Genomic DNA, 18,754 nt, shown 5'->3' on the forward strand with positions numbered 1-18,754 from the left:
TCCAGGACAAAAGAAAATGCATCACTCTGCAGTAGCAACTCAATCCTGGGGTGAATTTTTAATTTAGTTGACTGACACGCAGTGATTAGCATTAGCATTAGAATGCAGAGGAGGCCACCTTTGCTGTAGTCCAGCAGTCTGGCCAGCAGGGTCTCCCTCTCGGACTGCAGCTCTTTGCTGACGGTGGGACGTCGGATCAGCTCCTTGTGCTTCTGGAATACCAGCAGCAGCTGAAAGAACAAGCAACACAAAGGCTGAGTTTCTATCACTCACAGACACCCAGGGCTGAAGTTGCGTCTGTCACTACCTGCCGCGGGTTGTCCTGCACGTCGGCGATGTGGCCCTTCAGCCTGCCGGCGACTTCCTGCTCCGACGGCGTCATCAGCCGCTCAAACTGAGCCACCGCTGCCCTCCAGAGAGGCTGGAGGAAAGAGACAAAGAGACAAAAACAGCCCAATAGTGACCGACCAGTCGTGTTTAATTTTGGTCAATTCAGGCGAGAGCCGTTGAGGAACACCCGGAGAGTGACTTTACCTCGGTGTAGGGGTTGTAATGCAGGGGGTTGAGTCCTGAGAAGGGCTGGAAGACTCGCTCTGATGTCAGAGCCTGCTGTCTCCCTCCTGACAGCAGAAGAAGCAGCTTCTCATGGACGGTGCGCAGCGTCACAACCTGGGAAACATCTTCTTATGTTGAACTGTGTTGAACCAGCGTGTTCCAATATATTTCACGTCATTATGGGAGATACACTCGTAACAACAGATAGGCATCATTGTCACAGGAAATAGACATAAGGCAAAAAAAATAAATACAAACTCATTGTGCTGGATTTCATCACCCTCGTTTGCACATTCAAACACGTCAATGTCGGAGCGACGTGGCCCAAATCACTTCATGGAAGGGCACCCAAGCTGCATTATTTTATAGTTCCTCTTACTAAGAACCTTCCAAAAATAAACCATACCTCATCTAATCTTTTTGCCAGGCACTGGAGTGTTTGAGGGCAGTGCTTGTCTCCCCTCCAGGGGTGAGGAGCGTGTCGCTTCCACACCTGCGACAGAGAGAAACGGCATTTCTAACAATTCACCGACTACAACCGACACTGTTCTTTCAGTTTGACACTCAGAAAAAAACGTTAAGAGCAGAACTTTCCGCTGTGACAGAAATCACCTGTCCAGTCAGATGCTCGCAGGCCGCCACCCACTGCTCACAGATGCTGACGCCGGTCTTCAGGTTCTCCTTCACCGACAGAAACGGCTCAGCAAAGATCTTCACGCCGCTCAGCTTCCGCTGCACGTATCGTCCCAGATCACCACCTTGTGCACGAAAAATACCACAAAAAAACAAGGAAGTTCTAAAAACACGATTCAATTTCCCCAAATATGAAAAGATTATCATCATACTTTAAAAGAATCAAGCCCCTACCAATGACATCCATAAGTCGGACCATGCGAGTTTCTGGGTACAAGGGTTCGAACTCAATCTGCCTCCAGACGTCATCCAGCACCTCTTTGCTTTGCTCCACCAGGTCCACAACGTCCGACATGGACAAGCTGTCAAGACCCCCATACTCCTGGGAGACACACGCATGTGTATGTAAAGAAAGTGTGTGTTTGGCGGGTGCAATGTCGTCCTGACACGAAAAGCTTTGCAGTCGTACCTTTTGTATTGCGTTGAACTGCTCTACAAAATACGCAGCCCTCTCTCTCGCACCGTTCTTCTCGGCAGACTCGGCGACGTCGGCCCAAAACTGGAACTCATCAGCCGGAGTGAGGATGCCTGGTCGAGGTTGAAAAGAGAAGCAAATCTCTCACATGCAACCTTATCCAGAGTTTATTAAAATCTGAAACGTACTGTCAGTGCAGCGGCACAATAAACACCTTCATTATTAAAAATTGTACAAAGATTTTTATATTAAAAATATTTCAATTTCATCAATTTGAATTACTTCAAATCAAATAAAACATTTTTTTTATTTTCTTTTTTTTTTTTAAAGAGCATTGAAATTATTTAGGTCGCTCCAATTTCTTTCAGTTCTTTCTCACTCCCTTCCTTTCTTTCTTACCCAGGACGTCTTCCTCGGAGGTGCCTCTCCTCTTGGACGGCTGTGCTCCAGACTGGCGGAGAACCGATCCCAGGCCGACCTCCAGCTCGCTGAGCAGACCGGCCAGCTTGGGGTCAAACACAGAACTCCACCGCTCATCCTGAGAGGAAGCCAAAGAGAGACAACACCTTTAGAATATTCTCATTCCATGCCCTCGTCTTTAAACCTTGAGTGGGGAAATGGGTTTTTAGAAATAACTCTGCATTGACACACTCTGGGATTTTTCACTGTTCCACAAAAAGACAGACAGACAGACAGACAGACAGACAGACTCGCCTTCAGCAACGCAGGAGCGAACACCTGTCTGACAGCCTGGTAGAGGGTGTTGATGGGAGAGTCCAACATGGAGGACACCAGGACGCTCTGGTGCAGGTTGTCTTCTGTGATGACCGTGGGGCGCAGCTTGAAGAAGACAAGCACCGTCTCTGTGCCCGAAGTTTCAATCTGACACAGGAAGACGGGTTTTGAAGCGAGAGAAGCACCAAGCTACATGAGAATTAGGACAACACACACACACACACACACACACACACACACACACACACACACACACACACACACACACACACACACACACACACACACACACACACAGATCTGACACGGGACAAAAAGCCACTTAATGAACACACATGAGCTTCACACAATTGTACGGCAACATTTCAGGAGGTTCTTTGAGAAAGCCTCTGAGTGTTTTCGTTACCGTGTTGGACAGGTGCAGGTCACCGTCATGCCGCGCGACGGAGAGGACAAATTGATTCCCATCATCCAGGAAGTTATTGAGCTCCGGGCTTGCAGCCAGGGAGGACGACGGCTCGAGCCCATGGAAGTTTCCGGTTGTGGTCAGGATGAACTTTTTGCGTGCGTCATCCGAGCCGTGGGGCATCTTGCAGCAGTGCCAGTTTACTGATGACAAAGCAGCTGCAGTACAAAGAAAAACAACTCGATGCTTACATGCGGAGCACCTTCTATTATCATTTTGTGCACGCTCCATCCACAGAAAACACACATGCCGGCAGTGATGAAAGGGGAAACGGAACGAGTGGACATGTTGTGATGGAAATATTTACACATCAGACTTGACAATAAGTGGACTGCAGCTCTGGGTGCGTTGTCAGGCAATAACAGCGTATCAGCAGGAGGATTATTATCAGCCCAAACACCCCCAAACGCTTGAGTAAAGTTTGAAGTACGACGCGACCTGCAAAGTTAACACGTTTGTGTCTTCAAAGAGCCGTAAAACAGTGACAGTGCGGCAAAAGATCCAGAATTGTGCGAAAGCCCGCATTATGCTCTTCTTCTATGAGGAAAGGAGCGAAGCAGGTTTCAATCGATGGGGCAAATGGAAACAGTTAGCAGTTAGCTCGCCGGGCTAACGAGGGTTCGCTCGGCCCTTCTGTCAACTCAAAGAGTTGAATCTGGAGGGCTACACTTGCGCAGGCCACGTGACAAAGACAAGCATTCGCGTCCTCACCGGTATTTGGTCGCAAATTCCACCGTCAAAGCTCCCAGCAACTTCCTTCGCGGTCAAAGCTGCAGCCGTCCACGCTCTCCTATGTGCTCTTCGGGATTATGCTGCGTGGTTGCCTGGCAACTGGAGCGGCGCGACTCGGAGAGCTTCCCGCATAACTGCGCATGCGCTCCACATACGGCCCAGATGAATATCCTTCGCGGCAGAGGGGCGTGTAATTAGGACCGAGCCCAAAGTAGGACTGGTTTAAGTTTAAGGCTGAAGTTCAAATATAATTTCAAAATGATACAATTGATAATAAAACGTTGTTGTTGTTGTTGTTGTTGTTGTTGTTGTTGTTGTTGTTGTTGTTGTTGTTGTTGTTGTTGTTGTTCTCTTCTTCTTCTTCTTCTTCTTCTTCTTCTTCTTCTTCTTCTATTATTATTATTATTATTATTATTATTATTATTATTATTATTATTGTTATTATTATAACACATTATCCCCCTTTTCTGAACAGGAAATCTGGTTAGCCTCACTTGACCCTATCCTATTTTTAGACATCGCACTTGCGACATTGAATGGTTTTAACTTAAATGACTTTCTCTAACCGAAATGATAACTTAGACGACCATTTCGGGGAAGTGTTGTGAGTTTGATGGAAGTGCTTTTTTTGGTGACCTTTTTTGGTGACCTTTTACGCGTCCTGCTCGACCGAACTTATCCCACCCACACATCGCTGGCTCAGTAGGCACTTCTTAATTTGTCACTGGTGCTGGGATTGAGTCAAATCTGCAGGTTGAAGGGGGTGACCGTCAAATACTCAGAGATTCCTGTACGGCCTTGTTGCCTGTTTTTGTCACAGATGCTGATCATGTAGTTTGTCTTGCGATGGTGGTTGCATAAAGTTAGAGGATGGAAAACATGACCGCACACAAACAGTTCCGCTTATTGGATTATAAATACAATTGAACATCTATCTTTGTAAGAAAAAAATCCCCTTTTGTGGTCAAATGACCAGTTCCCCCTTTCTGAATCGCATACTGTTGACATCATTGACATCAATCTTGAAGACTTCAATGTGTGTGTGTGTGTGTGTGTGTGTGTGTGTGTGTGTGTGTGTGTGTGTGTGTGTGTGTGTGTGTGTGTGTAAACATATTAAAATGTGTTATTAGAGTAGGAAATAGAATCATTTTGTATTTCTGATTTTCCTCACTGGTGGAAAATCCTTCAAATCCCATGTTTGGAAAGATTGTAAATTCTGCCGCTCATGACTAAAGAAAGCCTGGAATGCCACAGTAACAGTTAATGAAAATGGGATTTCCCCCCACAGCAGCAACATTTGAGTCACAATGTTCTTGTCCTATTTAGTGCTGTTTTAAAGATGTGAAAGTTAGGTGCAAATGAAGTTGTTTATTTATTTATTTTTTATTAAAAAAAAAAAATCTGCTATGTATGGGATGAGAATTGCTGGTGGTTTCTCTGACTAATGTGTTTAATGGGTGCAACTAATGTGAGTTGCTGTATGAATCTTTTCTTGTCACAAAGCACAGGCGGTACAGGTTAACGGAGAGTAAGTACTGATCTGAGTCCAGACAAGATGGGAAGGAAATGTTCTAGTAATGTCTAGTCCTCATGTTTGGAAGCCTAACCAACTACTGTGCTGATCAGTGAAGGATTGAAAAGCAGAAGTGAAGACGGGCTCAATGATCTGTGTCATGAGAAAGATAAAAAAAAAAAAAAAAAAATACTAAACAACGTTCCACTTCATCTCTTGCACAAGATTTGCATCCACCAAAAACACTCACTCTTGATTCTCTCTCACTTCCAGTCACAAACCACTGCCTTCTCTCATCTTCAATGACACATAGAAAAAGTGCCACTTAGTTTACAGGCAAAAGCGTGCAGCATACAGCCCGTCGGACCGTAATCAGGCCGCCCACAGGAACCGTAACAGATCCCTTGGAACCTGAAACCAGCAGTTGAATTACTGATAGGGTGTGTTTGTCTTCGATGATGGTAAATTACGTCAAATGAAATTCTGCGATATTCTAATGTGACCGTATGGCATATCATACCAAATGCACCAAGGGTCAAAAGTGGTGAACCAGTGCTGCTGGTTTATCTGCCACACACAGAACAGAAATCAGACATCTGGAAATATATTTTAACAGCTTCAGAGTTGAGCATTGGTTAAGGGGACTCGTGGTTTAAAGTCTTCCCAGCTGGCCAGTTTGTGTCATTGCGATCTTAATAAAGTAAAGATGTGAATAATGAGTGAACTTTTCATAACAAGCATGGCCACCCTTGAGTCAGCGCCACCCACTTGGCCCCCAAAGAGGGTTAAGGAACCATAATAATCCACTAGGTGGCAGCATTGCTCTTGAGGTGAAGCGCTACTCGGTGGCTCAGTTGCTGCTGGCCTGAACAACAAGCGAAAGTTGCTCCCGTTCCTCACATATCCCGAGGAATTCTGGGAGAGGGGGTTATGGTGTGTGTGTGTGTGTGTGTGTGTGTGTGTGTGTGTGTGTGTGTGTGTGTGTGTGTGTCTGAACTTGATTGTGTAGCAGCGTGAGTAGTAACAATAAGGAGCACGATGAGCTGTGCACACCACAGAAACCAGCAACTATACCAGTCTGAATGTCTTCCCTGAGTATCTCCTCACTTCTTTCTCTCTTTCCTGTCTGTGTTTTTTTTCTGAACGTTCCTGTCAGCTGTCAGAGAGACTCGCTCGCACGGGCACATCCCTGCGCGTGTGCACGTGTGTTTGCTTGCGTGCGTGCGTGCGTGTTGCTGGAGCCACATCTGGTAACAATAGAGCAGTGGATGCTGTCACTTTCCCTTTACCTCGGGCCCGAGTGAGTCCTTAAACAAACACTCAATTCCCTCACAGTAAAATCACAGGAAGGCATTCTGAGCTGGCAACTCACACACTTGGACGCGCTCCCTTTCTCTTCCCAACGCGCGCACACACACACACACACACACACACACACGACAATGTCCTTACTAAATCTAACTGCATCCTGCCAGTGTTTGACTTGTGTGTGTTTGTGCAGGTTGTGTGCTTACAGCTGCTAGGTTGTGGCTGGCAATAAAACAAACACAAACACTGCATTTACACCACAGATTGAACAAAAATAATAAAAAAAAATCTGCATCTTTTTGGCCAAGTGGAAGAATTAGTTTGAAGCCTGAGTGGCAGAAGCCTCATCCCAAGGCGTTGATAGCTCCTGGCCAGTAAGTGTCGCCGTCACTCCCGCCACACTACTACAGTCCACTGGTTGACAGTCAGAAGAAGAAAATCCCATTACAACGACAATAAGGTGCTAAACAAGTGACGCAACAAAAACATGTAGTAAACCAAAAAGGTTTTATTCATCGCCATCTTCTGATACAAAAGTGTTTTTTTAAATAACAAACAAGTCTCAAAACTTTTTTTTACAAGGATAAATTATCAACAATTTTATAATACGCAGACAACATCATCAACATATTTCTCCTTCTAAAATAACAAAAACAAAAGGCCCTCAATTCAAAAATAGAACTCTGCTATTTTTTAAAACTGGGCCCTGATGGTTTTTAAATGAGGAATAACGGACGATTCAGACGTGTCACATGCTTCGGAGCCACTTCAAATGACAATGCTCCGTTAAGTCGTAACATTGTTGCAGTAGCTGCAAGATTATCCTTTGGGGCAACGCCAGCCGTGAGCGTTCGGCCCAGTCAAAGTGATTGTTTGAAGTGTGAGAGTGAGACAGTGTGACTCTGCAAACATTATTCCGTCAGGGTCGCAGGTAATGGTTTGCAAATGGTTTGCATTGCTGGATTAACATTGGGGGGGGGGGGGGGGGGGATGACTTTTTTGATTCTCGACATGCAAATTCTTGTGCAAAACATTAGTCTTGTTTAAAATTGGATGACAGTGCAGCTGCAAAAAAAAAAATCCTGCTGAAATCCTTAACATGTTCTAGAACAGGATCAGACTCACAAATTTGGACTGCATATGGCAAAAAAAACAAAAACAAAACAACATAGACAGAACTTTGAATCCTCTTGTTTGCCCTGATGGATTTCTCTGCAGCAGCTGCAGGTGTGACTCAGCAACTGGCTGAGACTTTGTACTCAACCACCGATGAGCACATCATCACATTTACAAGGATCCCAAAAAAATACAGACTGAAGGCCAAGATTTAAAAACACGACTCCCTCTTTTAAGGCTACAATCAACGCTGGTGAACAGATTCCTCCAACCCCACTCTGACTCACTGCTGGCTCCCTTAATAATAATAAAAAAAAAAAAAAGCACCATTGACAAATCCTGTATCCCTAGTGGTTTTAATCTTCACAAGGCCGCGATAAACAGTCTCCACGTTTGGACGTCCAACCTCCTCGGCGACGGCTTGGAGAGCAAAGCTCAAGTGAGGGGAGACGATGATCCGAGACGTCCAGGCAGCTGCTAACGCAGGAAAACTGCATTAGCTCAGAGAGAAGGGGTGGGGGTGGGGGGGCTAATTCAATTCACTTTAATTCAATGTGATGTTTGTTTGACTATGAAGATTTAATAAAGCGCAGCAGGGCGCGGCGCTTTAAGGGAGCTCGCTCGAGGTTTGGCCGCGGCCCCTTCGAGCGTCACCCAACGCAACGAGGGGAGGCGTCGCACGTCAAAAGCCGACCCAGGGCTGCAGCGGAATAACTTTCTCCCAGTCTAAACACTCAATTGGATTAAGCGTGAACGCCGGTCGAGGCACACGGTGGTTTCAAACTCCAGCAGCAGATTACTCGAGGCCTCAGACGTCCACGTTACCCCGAGACTGAATCACAATGACTCCTCGCGGATGAAGTGGACGCTGGAGAAATGGTCTATCTCTGGACTATTATTTGTAATGTTTGTCAAGATTGTCAGGCAAACATATTGTGTTTCTTCACAATGGGAGGACTTTGGTGAACCCAAACATTGTGATTAAAGCTTGGAGCCATTTTTTGTGACCAAGAAAAACATGAAAACAATGGGAGTCATCTGCTAGAGAAGTCTGCAATAGGGACTTTCTTTAGGTAAGACTCAATTGTCTGGTTGGACGAGGTGATGATGGGGGGGGGGCGGGGGGGGGGTTGACGAGTTGAATAAAGTGGCGATCAGAGACTTGTCGTCCAGTAAACACAAGTAAACTCACGTAAGAATGTCTGAATGATGCAATATCTCCCTTCGCAGCCCCGCCAATGTTTCTGGCTTCTGATTGTCTGAACGCTCCTTTCTTTAAAGGGCCAGTGTGGAAGATTTAGTATCATCATCATCATCATCATCATCATCATCATCATCTCCAAACTGATGTCCTCCTCAATTCATCCAACGATACAGCTAATGCCCGTGGATCCCTTGAAATGTCACAAATAGGGTTTTATTTGATTGTTGTTTTTTTTGTTTTTTTTTTAATATCTGCACTTCATTGCAACACTGGAGCCTGTAAATGACTGGGTTTTTAGAAAACACTGCCATCGTGATTTGTGAATTCAACCCATATTAAACTCACTGGCTTGAGAAAATGTCCTTCCTGCTTTGATAAAACTGCCGCTACTGCAACAACAGCAAGTGAACCCGTCAAGCAGCAGCTCGGCTTGCTGTGCGTTCTATCTGTTCTCGTCATCTTCTCCCGGTGCCCTCGAAAGGCGGCTAGCAGCAGTCACTTCCTGGTTTTGCAAAAACCTAAACAGGAAGCTGATCGGTTATGGAACCCAATGAAATCTTAAGACCGACTGAGACTGAGACCGTGAACGCTCTCCTGGTTGAGGTCGGACGAGCGAGACTGCGGGGTGGAAGTCTGAGCCGACCCAGCTGCCGTGCAGGTGCCGGTGCTGCGATGAGCTCTCAAACTTTATGTCCTGTTACCAACCGTTAGTGCATCATCACAGCTTAAAGCTGGTTTCCCAGAAAGAAATCAACCACTGATTTTTTTTTTTAAATATAAAAAGCAAATAATTTACCAAAACATCATAAATGTTGTCGTAGCGCAAAAAATATATTTTTAAAAAAACTTATTGATTAGATTTTGATGAATTTTGGCGTCATATTTGTAAAATCATCAGGGAAACAGCCTGTATCTGTGCAGTGTCTGCACCAGGACCGTCCAGTGTAGAATCTAGAACTTAAGTAATTAAAAAAAAAGTCAAACGCCCTTTAAAAGCCCAATTTTGGGGTCAATGTGTCCTTGCAGATTCAGTCTTGAGTTTTCTGCACCGGGGGGATTTGGAACAGAGTGACAGGGACGTGCAGCTGCTGCTGTCTGCTCTGCATATTGATGCTCGGCTTCTGTCTGCCTTCTTCTTCTTCTTCTTCTTCTTCTTCTCCTTCTTCTTGGCTCGACATTCTCTGCTTTCAGTCTCCGGGGGTCAGAACAAAAAGTCTAACAGAGGTAGAGAGGCTGCTGTCACTGCTCGTGCAGGACTCCTTTCACTTGTATTGTTTTTTCCCTGCTCCACCACAACTTTGAAAAGGCACAGGATCAGCTGGAGGTGGGCGGAGCAACTCGCCGTCCACAGTTGCAGGCTGCTACCAAGCTGCTACATCCAGCGACTCCTGGAGGATTCTGCCTGAGGCTGCGTCTCTTCCCCCAGACAGAAGCGGGTCCGTCCCCTGTGTGTCTCTTTCCTCTCACACCACCGTCTCGTTGCCCTTCCCGGGTTTGATCCAACCCTCGCCCGGCCCCCGCTTGCCCGCCCGGCTCGCCCTGCTGTCCCTGAAGAGGCGGGCGGAGCAGCGCTGCCACGTGTGGAGGGTCTTGGCCGACCAGATCCACATGCCCGACGTGATGCCCACCAGCAGCGACATGAAAATCCGCAGCATCTCGGCGCCCACGTACGAGTCCTGTGGGCTGGCGCGGAACTCGCCCCAGTTGGCCAGCTGGTAGAGGTAGCAGCCGATGACGGTGGACGCCGGCACGGTGTAGAGCACGGAGAAGACGCCGATCTTCACCATCAGCCGCTCCAGCTTGTCCGTCTTGGCGCCGTCCTTCTGCAGGTTGGAGCGGATCTTGAAGAGCGCCACCAGGCCGGCGCAGATGAACAGCGTGCCTGAGGTGGAAGTGAGAGCGGAGGTCAAGGAAGGACAGCGTGGGGACGCATACAGTGAAAATGTTTCTCCCCAGATTCTGGTAAACTAAGCCTCATCTGAGAAATTATGAAAGAAAAGTAGAGATGTCCAGAAAACAGCCCTCTGTTTACAGCCAGCAGCTAAAAATTATGCTTTGATAGACCTTCAGCCTGCTTGCAAGGAGACAAAAACAAGGTGGTCTAAAATGGGCATGTTTAGTAGGTTGGGTATCAGTACCCTTTGTGACATCACTGGAGGGGGGGAAAAGTGCAGCAAGCAAAACAAGCAACGGCTGAATTTTTTCTCATTTCTGGTGAACCCACTGACAAAGAGATATTTCCTAGAAATAAGAGTTTTATAATATGGAACTTTTAAAGAAGTTGAATATGCTTCGCTGGAAAAAACTCATTCATACATTGTGATGTATTTTTTCCACCCAATTTGATAGCCCGACATCTATTTATTTTCATTGCAATGAAGAAGATCACCAGCAGGGGCACTGTGGGTTCTTGCACAATTGTACTATTTTGATGCTTATATGGTGCATTTTCCTCTCAGTGTGGGCCCAACAGGTTGGATCCACTTCTCGCTGTCTCACCTATGAGAAGGTACGTGGCCAGCGGCGCCACCACGAAGCCCGTGAGCGCCTCCTGTTGCTGGTTCCCGACGTAGCAGAGCCCCGTCAGGTCGTCGGCGTCCACCAGCCGCATGATGAGGATGACGATGGTCTTGACGGCGGGGATGGCCCAGGCGGCGATGTGGAAGTAGGAGCTGTGCATCTCGATGGCCTCGTGGCCCCACTTTAGCCCGGCGGCGAGGAACCAGGTGAGGGTCAGAATCACCCACCTGCGAGCAGAGCAGGAGCACAAACGAGCGCTTGTGAGCATTTTTTGGAGCGATTTTTGCACATGATTATGAGCTTTGTGACATTAAAGGACAAGAAGTTCTTAAATAGTCGGCTCTTAACTGGATCTCAGCAAAAGAGAGAAGTCCTTGAGTTTCTCACAAAATGAGAAGAGTCAAGGCAAACAGGAAAACAGGGCAAAGGGAAATGGGAGGGGTAAAAAAAAAAAGAGAGCTTTGGCAGCAGTTTGAGTTTTCACTGGAACTGTCCTGCTGCGTGCATCCAAAATGAGCCTTTCTGTTCATTTTTTTCAAAAAAAAAAAGAAAAGAAAAGAAAACGAAATGTATGTGGACGTTGGTCAAGGTGGCACAGAGGTCACGAGACAGGATGGTCAGAGAGCCTTGAGAGGAGAAAAAAACAGGATGCAGAGCTGCTGACCTGCTGCTGCTTCAGGCTGCTGTGTGTGTGTGAGAGAGAGAGACGGAGAGAGAAAGAGAGAGAGTGAGAGAGAGGGGGAGAGACAATAAGGAGGAGCAGATAAAGAGGCTCCAGCTGGTACTGACCACAGCGAGGAGGCCATGCCAAAGAAGTAGAGCAGGAGGAAGACGATGGCACAGCCGGTGCTCTTCAGCCCCTCCTGGACCAGGATGGGTGTAGCGCCGACGTCCAGGTCACAGGAAACGCGCTCCCTGCCCAGCGTCAGTCGCACCTGCAGCAGAGGAAGAGGGAAGTTTCAGTGGAGCGGAAACAGTCTGAATTTAACCCCTTAAAGTCCCGTGTTCAGCACGTTATGAGGGTTTAATGGGTATTAGCCTAATACATTTCAGCAGAGCAGCTTCACACAAGAAGCTAGCCAGCAATCTGAGAGAGATCACCACAAAAATATAGATTTAGCCATCTGTTTGCAGCCTCCTAGTCTTCCTTAACACACAAGCACCAACACCAGCGAGGACACACAGTGTTGAGTGCTGTTAGAAAAGAAACGCTGATAAAAATGGATTTTGCCAAATTTGGCTAAACTGACAAAATTCAGAATTGCATCATATTTGCTGTCATTTTAATTCCAATTTAGTGTTTCTTTTTATTTATTCTCTTTTACTCGCTGACTTACAGGCCAAACAAGTGGTTTTTTTGTTCACTTCACTCATGGATTTGAATGAAATTTCTTTTTTTATCCAAGTCATTTAATTTTTGTCCCGTGGGCTCAATTTTATCTTTATTCTGTCATTATGTTTGTTGTTTTTTATGACACTATTTGAAAGAGGCATTATTATCCCCCCTCTTTGACAATAACACAATAACAGCGCAAACCCACTTCTTACCAGGTAGGCGACACTGTACAGGTTGCAGCACATGGACAGGAAGATGATGGGCCTCTCGGGGTAGGAGAAGCGCTGCGAGTCCAGCAGGAAGGTCAGCACCGTCAGGGTGGTGGAGAGGAAGCAGAGCACCGCCCACACCGCCATCCAGGCGTCGGTGAAGACCTTGGCGCCGCGGCGGTAGAGGCCGCTGTCGTAGCCGCACTGCAGGGCGCAGCTCTCCGTCTGCTTCAGCCAGGCGTACTGGTCGGGCGCCGAGCCCAGCGCCTGGCACTCCTCCTGGTGGTGAGGGTGGCGCACCGGCTGGTGGGGCACGTCCTCGTCCCCCGGACCCTCCATGCACATGTGGTTGTGGTCGTTTTGAGGCGGGAAGCGGCTGCAGTTGAACTCCTGGGGGAGGAAACGCGGCGTTAAAGCGACTCGAATCGCACCCACCAGTGAGTGACCCAGATTTGGTCAAGTGGGACTAAACCGGATCTGCAACTTGAAAAAAAAAAAAAAGGTGCTTGAGATCAGATTTTATCAAGCTAAATCCAGCCCTCTTTCCTCTGAGCACACATGATACAGTTTGTCCAAGTGGTAGCAACACTGTTTGTTTACTTCCAACTGGTTTATTTGCATTTCCAGGTCAGGAGTCAAATAACGTCCGCACCGGTTGTTTTTTTTTTTTGTTTTTTTAAGTGGTCTTAATTATCAGACACAACGCCAGTAAAAGCTTTGCACACACCCTATGAATTGAATGTCTTTTCTTTATTCTCATGACTATTGACATTGCAGTTTCTCACTGAAGGCATCAAATGTCTTGAAAAGCTCCTTTCCAGCGTTTTCCTCCACTGAAGCACTGCAGGTTTGACTCACCTCAGGCCATATGAAGCCAAACTCGTGGAGCACCGGGAAGCATTTCCTCTTGACGGAACGGCACATGCTGCCGCACGGGCCGATGGGGAAGGGAACCTTGTCGGTGCACATTGGCACATAGACGGAGCACAGGAAGAACTGCAAGGACAGACATGGAGAGAGAGGAACCCCGGGTTAGCGTGAAGGGCAGCTGTGCATTAAAAGACTGCCTGCTTTGTTCACATACAGAGATGCATTAAAGGAAAGGCGACTTACATATTATATATATATTTAAATATTTAAATCTTAAAAAAAAAACAAAAAAACATGAGAAATTAACAGAAAATGATGGGAAAGTGAACTTGAACACAGAAAAACAAAAGACTTTTCAGTTTTTTTTAACTGATGAGTCGGAGAAACAAATCAAAGCAAGTTTTGTTTCAGGCGGTGCGAAATGTGGCGACAACCTTTACTGCACATTAGGATAGGCTGCCAATACTGCCCTCTACTGACAAACCGTTAAACGTCCTAATCACTTGATCAAAACCAACTTAAATTCGCATTTTCTCTCTTTTTCTGCCAAGCAAACTGCCAGTACTGTCACTCCTCCAACAACAACAACAACAACAACAACAACAGACACTGAGGACATCTTCCTTAAAAAGCATTTTGAAAAATTCCCCATCCTGCACCAAGGTTCAGTTTCATCTCACTGTCACAGTTTCAAAAGTTTGGATCTGAAAGTCCAGGTTTGTCAAAGAAGAGATTTCACAGGAGGCCAGTTAAAGAGGGTCAAGTGATGTCAAGCACACTTGCTGTCATTTCAAATGACTTAAAGCATCATGGAAGCAAGAGGTGGAATGTCAAAAAAAAAAAAAAAAAAAATTAGAGCAGGTCTGCGCTGGGGCTCAGTCCCGAAAAATGGCAGCATGGCTGTAAAAGACGGGAGTGGAAAACACACCTCAGCTCAGCTACCTTCTGATAGAGGAAACAAAGATGAGCCCAGGGAAGCTTGAAATAGCTGATGGCTGACTTTCAGAGCCCCTGGGTGAGATTTTTGCACATTTTTTCCAATAAAAAAAACCCCTCTTTAGGAAAAAAAAAAAAAGATCCGCGGGCAGAACAAAATATCTTGGACGCTGCAGCCATGATTCAGTGACAGAGACAGGGCGAAAGAGAGAGAGAAGCCCAGCTTGAAATCAGCTCTTGAACGGAGCCCAGATGAAACATGAATACCCAGCCGCTGGTGTCAAGGTTGGGAAATAAATACACTCAGAAACATTATACAGTCCTTACCCTCCATGGGAAATGATTTGCCAAGTAAAAAATAAAAGAAAACAAAAAAGAAAAGACGGAGAGAGATCTGGACGTGCACGCTGCTAATCCTGGACTCTGGGAACCTGCAACCCGAGTCGGAGAGAGTCTGTCGTGAGAACCGTCTGTCTTTGGAGCTGACCGTCTTTAGACCCAACTGTCTTTAGACCCAACTGTCTATAGAACCAACTGAACAGTCTCTCCTTCCAGACACTGAAGAACACATGTCGGAAATGTCCTGGGATAATTTGCGTCTCAGAGGAAAAAAACACTTTTGAACGTCGACAAAGTTGCCCTGTGTGTGTGTGTGTGTGTGTGTGTGTGTGTGTGTGTGGGGGGGGGGGGGGGGGGGGGCATCTGTTTGGCCGTCACGCAGCGGCAATAAAAGCAGAAGATAGGAGAGATAAGAGGAGACAGGGTTTCGTTTATCCATAGGGACAGCGGGCAGGACTGGGTATTAGATTAGACTCACCTCCCCGCTTTCCCACAGACGACGTACACATTCTGTACCAGCGCTGAAACACGCTCTGGGTATTTTCCCAGACTGGTAATCTGATCACGGCCTCTTTCAGGCTAAAAGCCGCTCGGGTTACCGGTCAGGAAGCCTCCGATTAGAGCAAATGTTTTCGGTTTCTCCTTTCCTGCCCCCTTTGGCGTGTGTGTGTGTGTGTGAGAGAGTGGGTGTGTGTGTGTGTGTGTGTGTGTGTCAGAGAGAGAGGGGAGTGGGTGGGTTGGGTGGAGGGGTCGGGGGGGCTGGAGGTCTAATCTTACAGACCAATTTTCCGCTGGAGGGGGGCACTTTGGTTGCATGCTGCAGTTGCCCCCTCTCGCCCTGGCTGCTTCGGCCGGCTCGCGCACACACACACACGGGCGGGCGGGGAAATGCATGCCCAGGCGGCAGTGGAACTGGTGCATGCGGCTGCAGGAAGCTGGAGGCTTTCTGAGCAGGTCAGGTGCTGAACTCACTTAGCCCTCCGCTTGCAGCCTCGACTTAAAGGACCCACATCTGACCCACTTTCGGATCCGCTGGTTTTCGCCCCGTAGCCCAGAGGAGCTGGCTCACATGATCCAGGCTGGCCCTCTGTTTACAGCTTCCTGCTGACAATGAAGCTTTTTGGACCTTCCACATGTTTGGAGCAGGAGGAGACGAAAACCCAAGAGGATCTGAGAGAGGAACCAGCGCCTACCTGGCACACTGGGAGAGTTGACAGTGCCCTTTGTCACAAGAGGTCCACCACACTTTGTAAACAGAGGGCAGCATGATGTGATACAGACAGCTGTAAAACTATATTTTGTCCAGGATGTGGTGACAGTATGACCTAAAAGCATTGAGGTTACTCTCAGTAAGGGTCTCTGTGTCACCACCGCTCTCTCTGATTATAATCTGCAGGGTGGTGGTGGTGGTTAAAGCAGCACATGGAACAGAAGGACTCGTGCGCTCCTTTGCTCCCATGTTTACGAGGCAAACAAGCAGCATTTGTCTTAAGACACTGAGGGCACCATTGTGGGCACGCAGACAGTTACAGTAGCTCCAACAGAGGCTGAAGAAATCAGCTGTTGCTGTGAGGGGGCCACGAAGCCGGAATGTCAACAGACAGTGGCGGCATTTTCTCCTCCCCAGGCAGACAGACACACGGACACACAGACACAGACCCTCGTCTACATCCTCCCTCATCTCGCATCACGGGCCAGAAAAAGTGACCCGCTACTAAAGTAGTTCTCGATGTCATGCGCCCTGGGCCCCGCTGATCCTACTTTGGGCGCACGCACGCGGATATACGCACAAATCCCCCGCTCCGGCATGCCTTTTGGATCAGCGCTCCTAATTTTACGCACGCTGCAGCTCCCAGTGCGCGCTTTTAATAACACTCCCAGCAGTTCTAATTCTGATGGCGACGCGCCGCGCACTGGCTGTGCCTCCACCACGACCCACCCACCCACCCAGCCAGCCAGCCAGCCAGTCAGCCACCCCGCCAGTCACCCAACCGGCAGCCCTACCTTGAGCTGGCTGGAGCAGCCGTACTGGATCAGCGGCGAGAAGGTGGTGAGCTGCAGCTCAGCATCCGACTGCAGGACGTGGCCCACCAGGTTGGGCATCTTGGTGACGTTGTAGCCCAGGTTCTGGCACATGCTGATGCGGATCGGGTCGCAGGTCAGCTCCTCCGTGTCCTCGCCGAACGCGCGCACGACGCCGGGCGCAGAGGCGAGCAGCCCGGACAGGAGGAGCAGCGCTGCCACGCCGAGCGACACCATCGTTGCTCGGGGCTGCTCTCGACAACAGCCTCCAAAGTTAGAGGCTCAACTCCTGGAATTCAAAAGTAATATTAAAAATAAAAAATAAAAATAATGGTGGCGCGCCTTCAATTCCTTGCGACGTCTGCAAGTTCTGAGGTCCAACTCCGAAGTTTTGAATCGATCAATGGTTTAAAAAAAGAAAAAGAAAAAGAAAAAATAGCAGCGACGCGCAAAAGTTACCGCGGTTTTCTTTTTCCAGATTTAAAAAATAATCCGCACGATTGCGCTGAAACCGCTGGTTTGCGCTTCCTGTTTGGTAGCTGCGTGGAGAAGCGCAACGCCGCTTCCAGCGTCTGCAGCGCGAGCCCCTCTGCTGCAAACTTTAGCGTGTGTGTATTAGGGAGCAGTTGAGACTATTTTGCTTGTGCGGACTCACAGCCGGCCACTCCCCCGCTCTGGTGCAGAGCCAACCCGCGGCCAGAGGGGGCGTGGTCCACTCCTCATCTCCTCTCCTCGTCTCCTTTCCTCCTCCATCCAGGCCTCCTCTGCCCTCCTCCCTCCTGTCGCCCTGCAAAAGAAAAATCAAAGAATTTTCCCCCCCCCCTAATTCCTACAAGATCCAGAACTTTGTGTTTACGCTGGCAAAGACACTGGCTCCTTTCTCATATTTTTTTATTGGCCACATTTTTGGAAAAATAAGAATCTCATAAGCTCAGGGACCTTTTCTACATAGAAGAGAAGAAGAGTGGGAGATTTTCTTCAGTTGCTCTTGAAGACTTTAATGGTCTTTTAAAGCTGTCTGGGACGTCTCCACAGGTTCCACTCTGCCCCACCCTCCCCCTCCGCGCCCCCGACACCCCACCCCACCCACCTCCTCCTCCTCAGGCCTGTCAGCGCTGAGCGCTGGTGACATTGTAATTGAAAGTAGGGCCTTAAGTGATCTCGTTTGCATTGCAATGAGCGCACATTCTGGACGGGATTTGTTTGCATATGGCACCCGGGGAGAAGACTTCTCCTTTACAGCATGAAACCAGCAGTGAACACTGTTGTGCTTTGGCTTTTTTCTTCTTCTTCTCTGGCCCTGGGAGAGGTAAGACCTGGGCGAGAAAAAGGGTTGGATCTGTCGCAAAGAAAAAAATCTGGGTACATAGAGGAGGGACGCTGGCTGTTTTCAGCTCTTTTTTCCCAAGTGACTGCCACCATTCTGGGAACGTACACGCACCTGCCAGGTGTAATCTGACTCAAGTTAAGGCTCTTTCAAAAGCCACAAATGGGATTTTTTTTTTTTTTTTTTTTTTGACGGCCTTTGCCTGGAATGAGCTCAACGTCGATTCTGACTGAGTAAAGTTGACGTGTTTGCCAGTCTGCTGGGTGGAACTGAGTTCGAGAATTGAGCTTAGAACTTTCCAGCTTAAAACTTTCAGCCTGCAAAAAATATGGCTAAGACTACTCGATTGTGACAAGTCGTGCACGCCCCACTGCACAGAAATAAACAAAAAGTGAAAGGCAGAAAGTGAAAGTTTGTGCAGCACAAAATCTGTCTTTTCATGAGACAAAACAGAGCAA

At 47.7% G+C, this 18,754-nt stretch overlaps 2 protein-coding genes across 2 annotated transcripts in view; both read right to left on the reverse strand.

Moving 5' to 3' along the window:
- dync2h1 (dynein cytoplasmic 2 heavy chain 1) overlaps positions 1 to 3,708 on the reverse strand; it is an 81,591-nt gene extending 77,883 nt beyond the window's left edge. The window contains exons 1-11 of the mRNA XM_076049746.1: positions 3,576 to 3,708; positions 2,805 to 3,022; positions 2,378 to 2,545; positions 2,063 to 2,201; positions 1,658 to 1,776; positions 1,423 to 1,570; positions 1,168 to 1,313; positions 962 to 1,048; positions 535 to 669; positions 308 to 421; positions 119 to 230 (exon numbers count right to left, since the gene is read on the reverse strand). Coding sequence (XP_075905861.1) covers positions 119 to 230; positions 308 to 421; positions 535 to 669; positions 962 to 1,048; positions 1,168 to 1,313; positions 1,423 to 1,570; positions 1,658 to 1,776; positions 2,063 to 2,201; positions 2,378 to 2,545; positions 2,805 to 2,987 — 1,351 coding nt within the window. The 5' untranslated portion in view covers positions 2,988 to 3,022; positions 3,576 to 3,708. The remainder of the gene's footprint in view (positions 1 to 118; positions 231 to 307; positions 422 to 534; positions 670 to 961; positions 1,049 to 1,167; positions 1,314 to 1,422; positions 1,571 to 1,657; positions 1,777 to 2,062; positions 2,202 to 2,377; positions 2,546 to 2,804; positions 3,023 to 3,575) is intronic.
- Positions 3,709 to 9,580: 5,872 nt separating this feature from the next.
- Positions 9,581 to 17,591, reverse strand: fzd4 (frizzled class receptor 4). Its single transcript, XM_076049847.1, has 6 exons — positions 16,952 to 17,591; positions 13,661 to 13,798; positions 12,806 to 13,192; positions 12,047 to 12,192; positions 11,237 to 11,484; positions 9,581 to 10,619 (listed from the first exon to the last, which is right to left on the reverse strand). Exons 1-6 carry the CDS (start codon positions 17,204 to 17,206, stop codon positions 10,201 to 10,203), a joined length of 1,593 nt encoding a protein of 530 aa, XP_075905962.1. The 5' UTR covers positions 17,207 to 17,591; the 3' UTR covers positions 9,581 to 10,200.
- Between the last annotated feature and the right edge of the window lie 1,163 nt (positions 17,592 to 18,754).

Source organism: Nelusetta ayraudi, unplaced genomic scaffold, assembly GCF_046127955.1.
Source record: "Nelusetta ayraudi isolate G7.1 ecotype Tasmania unplaced genomic scaffold, CSIRO-AGI_Nayr_v1 ptg000120l, whole genome shotgun sequence".
NCBI classification, from domain to species: domain Eukaryota; kingdom Metazoa; phylum Chordata; class Actinopteri; order Tetraodontiformes; family Monacanthidae; genus Nelusetta; species Nelusetta ayraudi.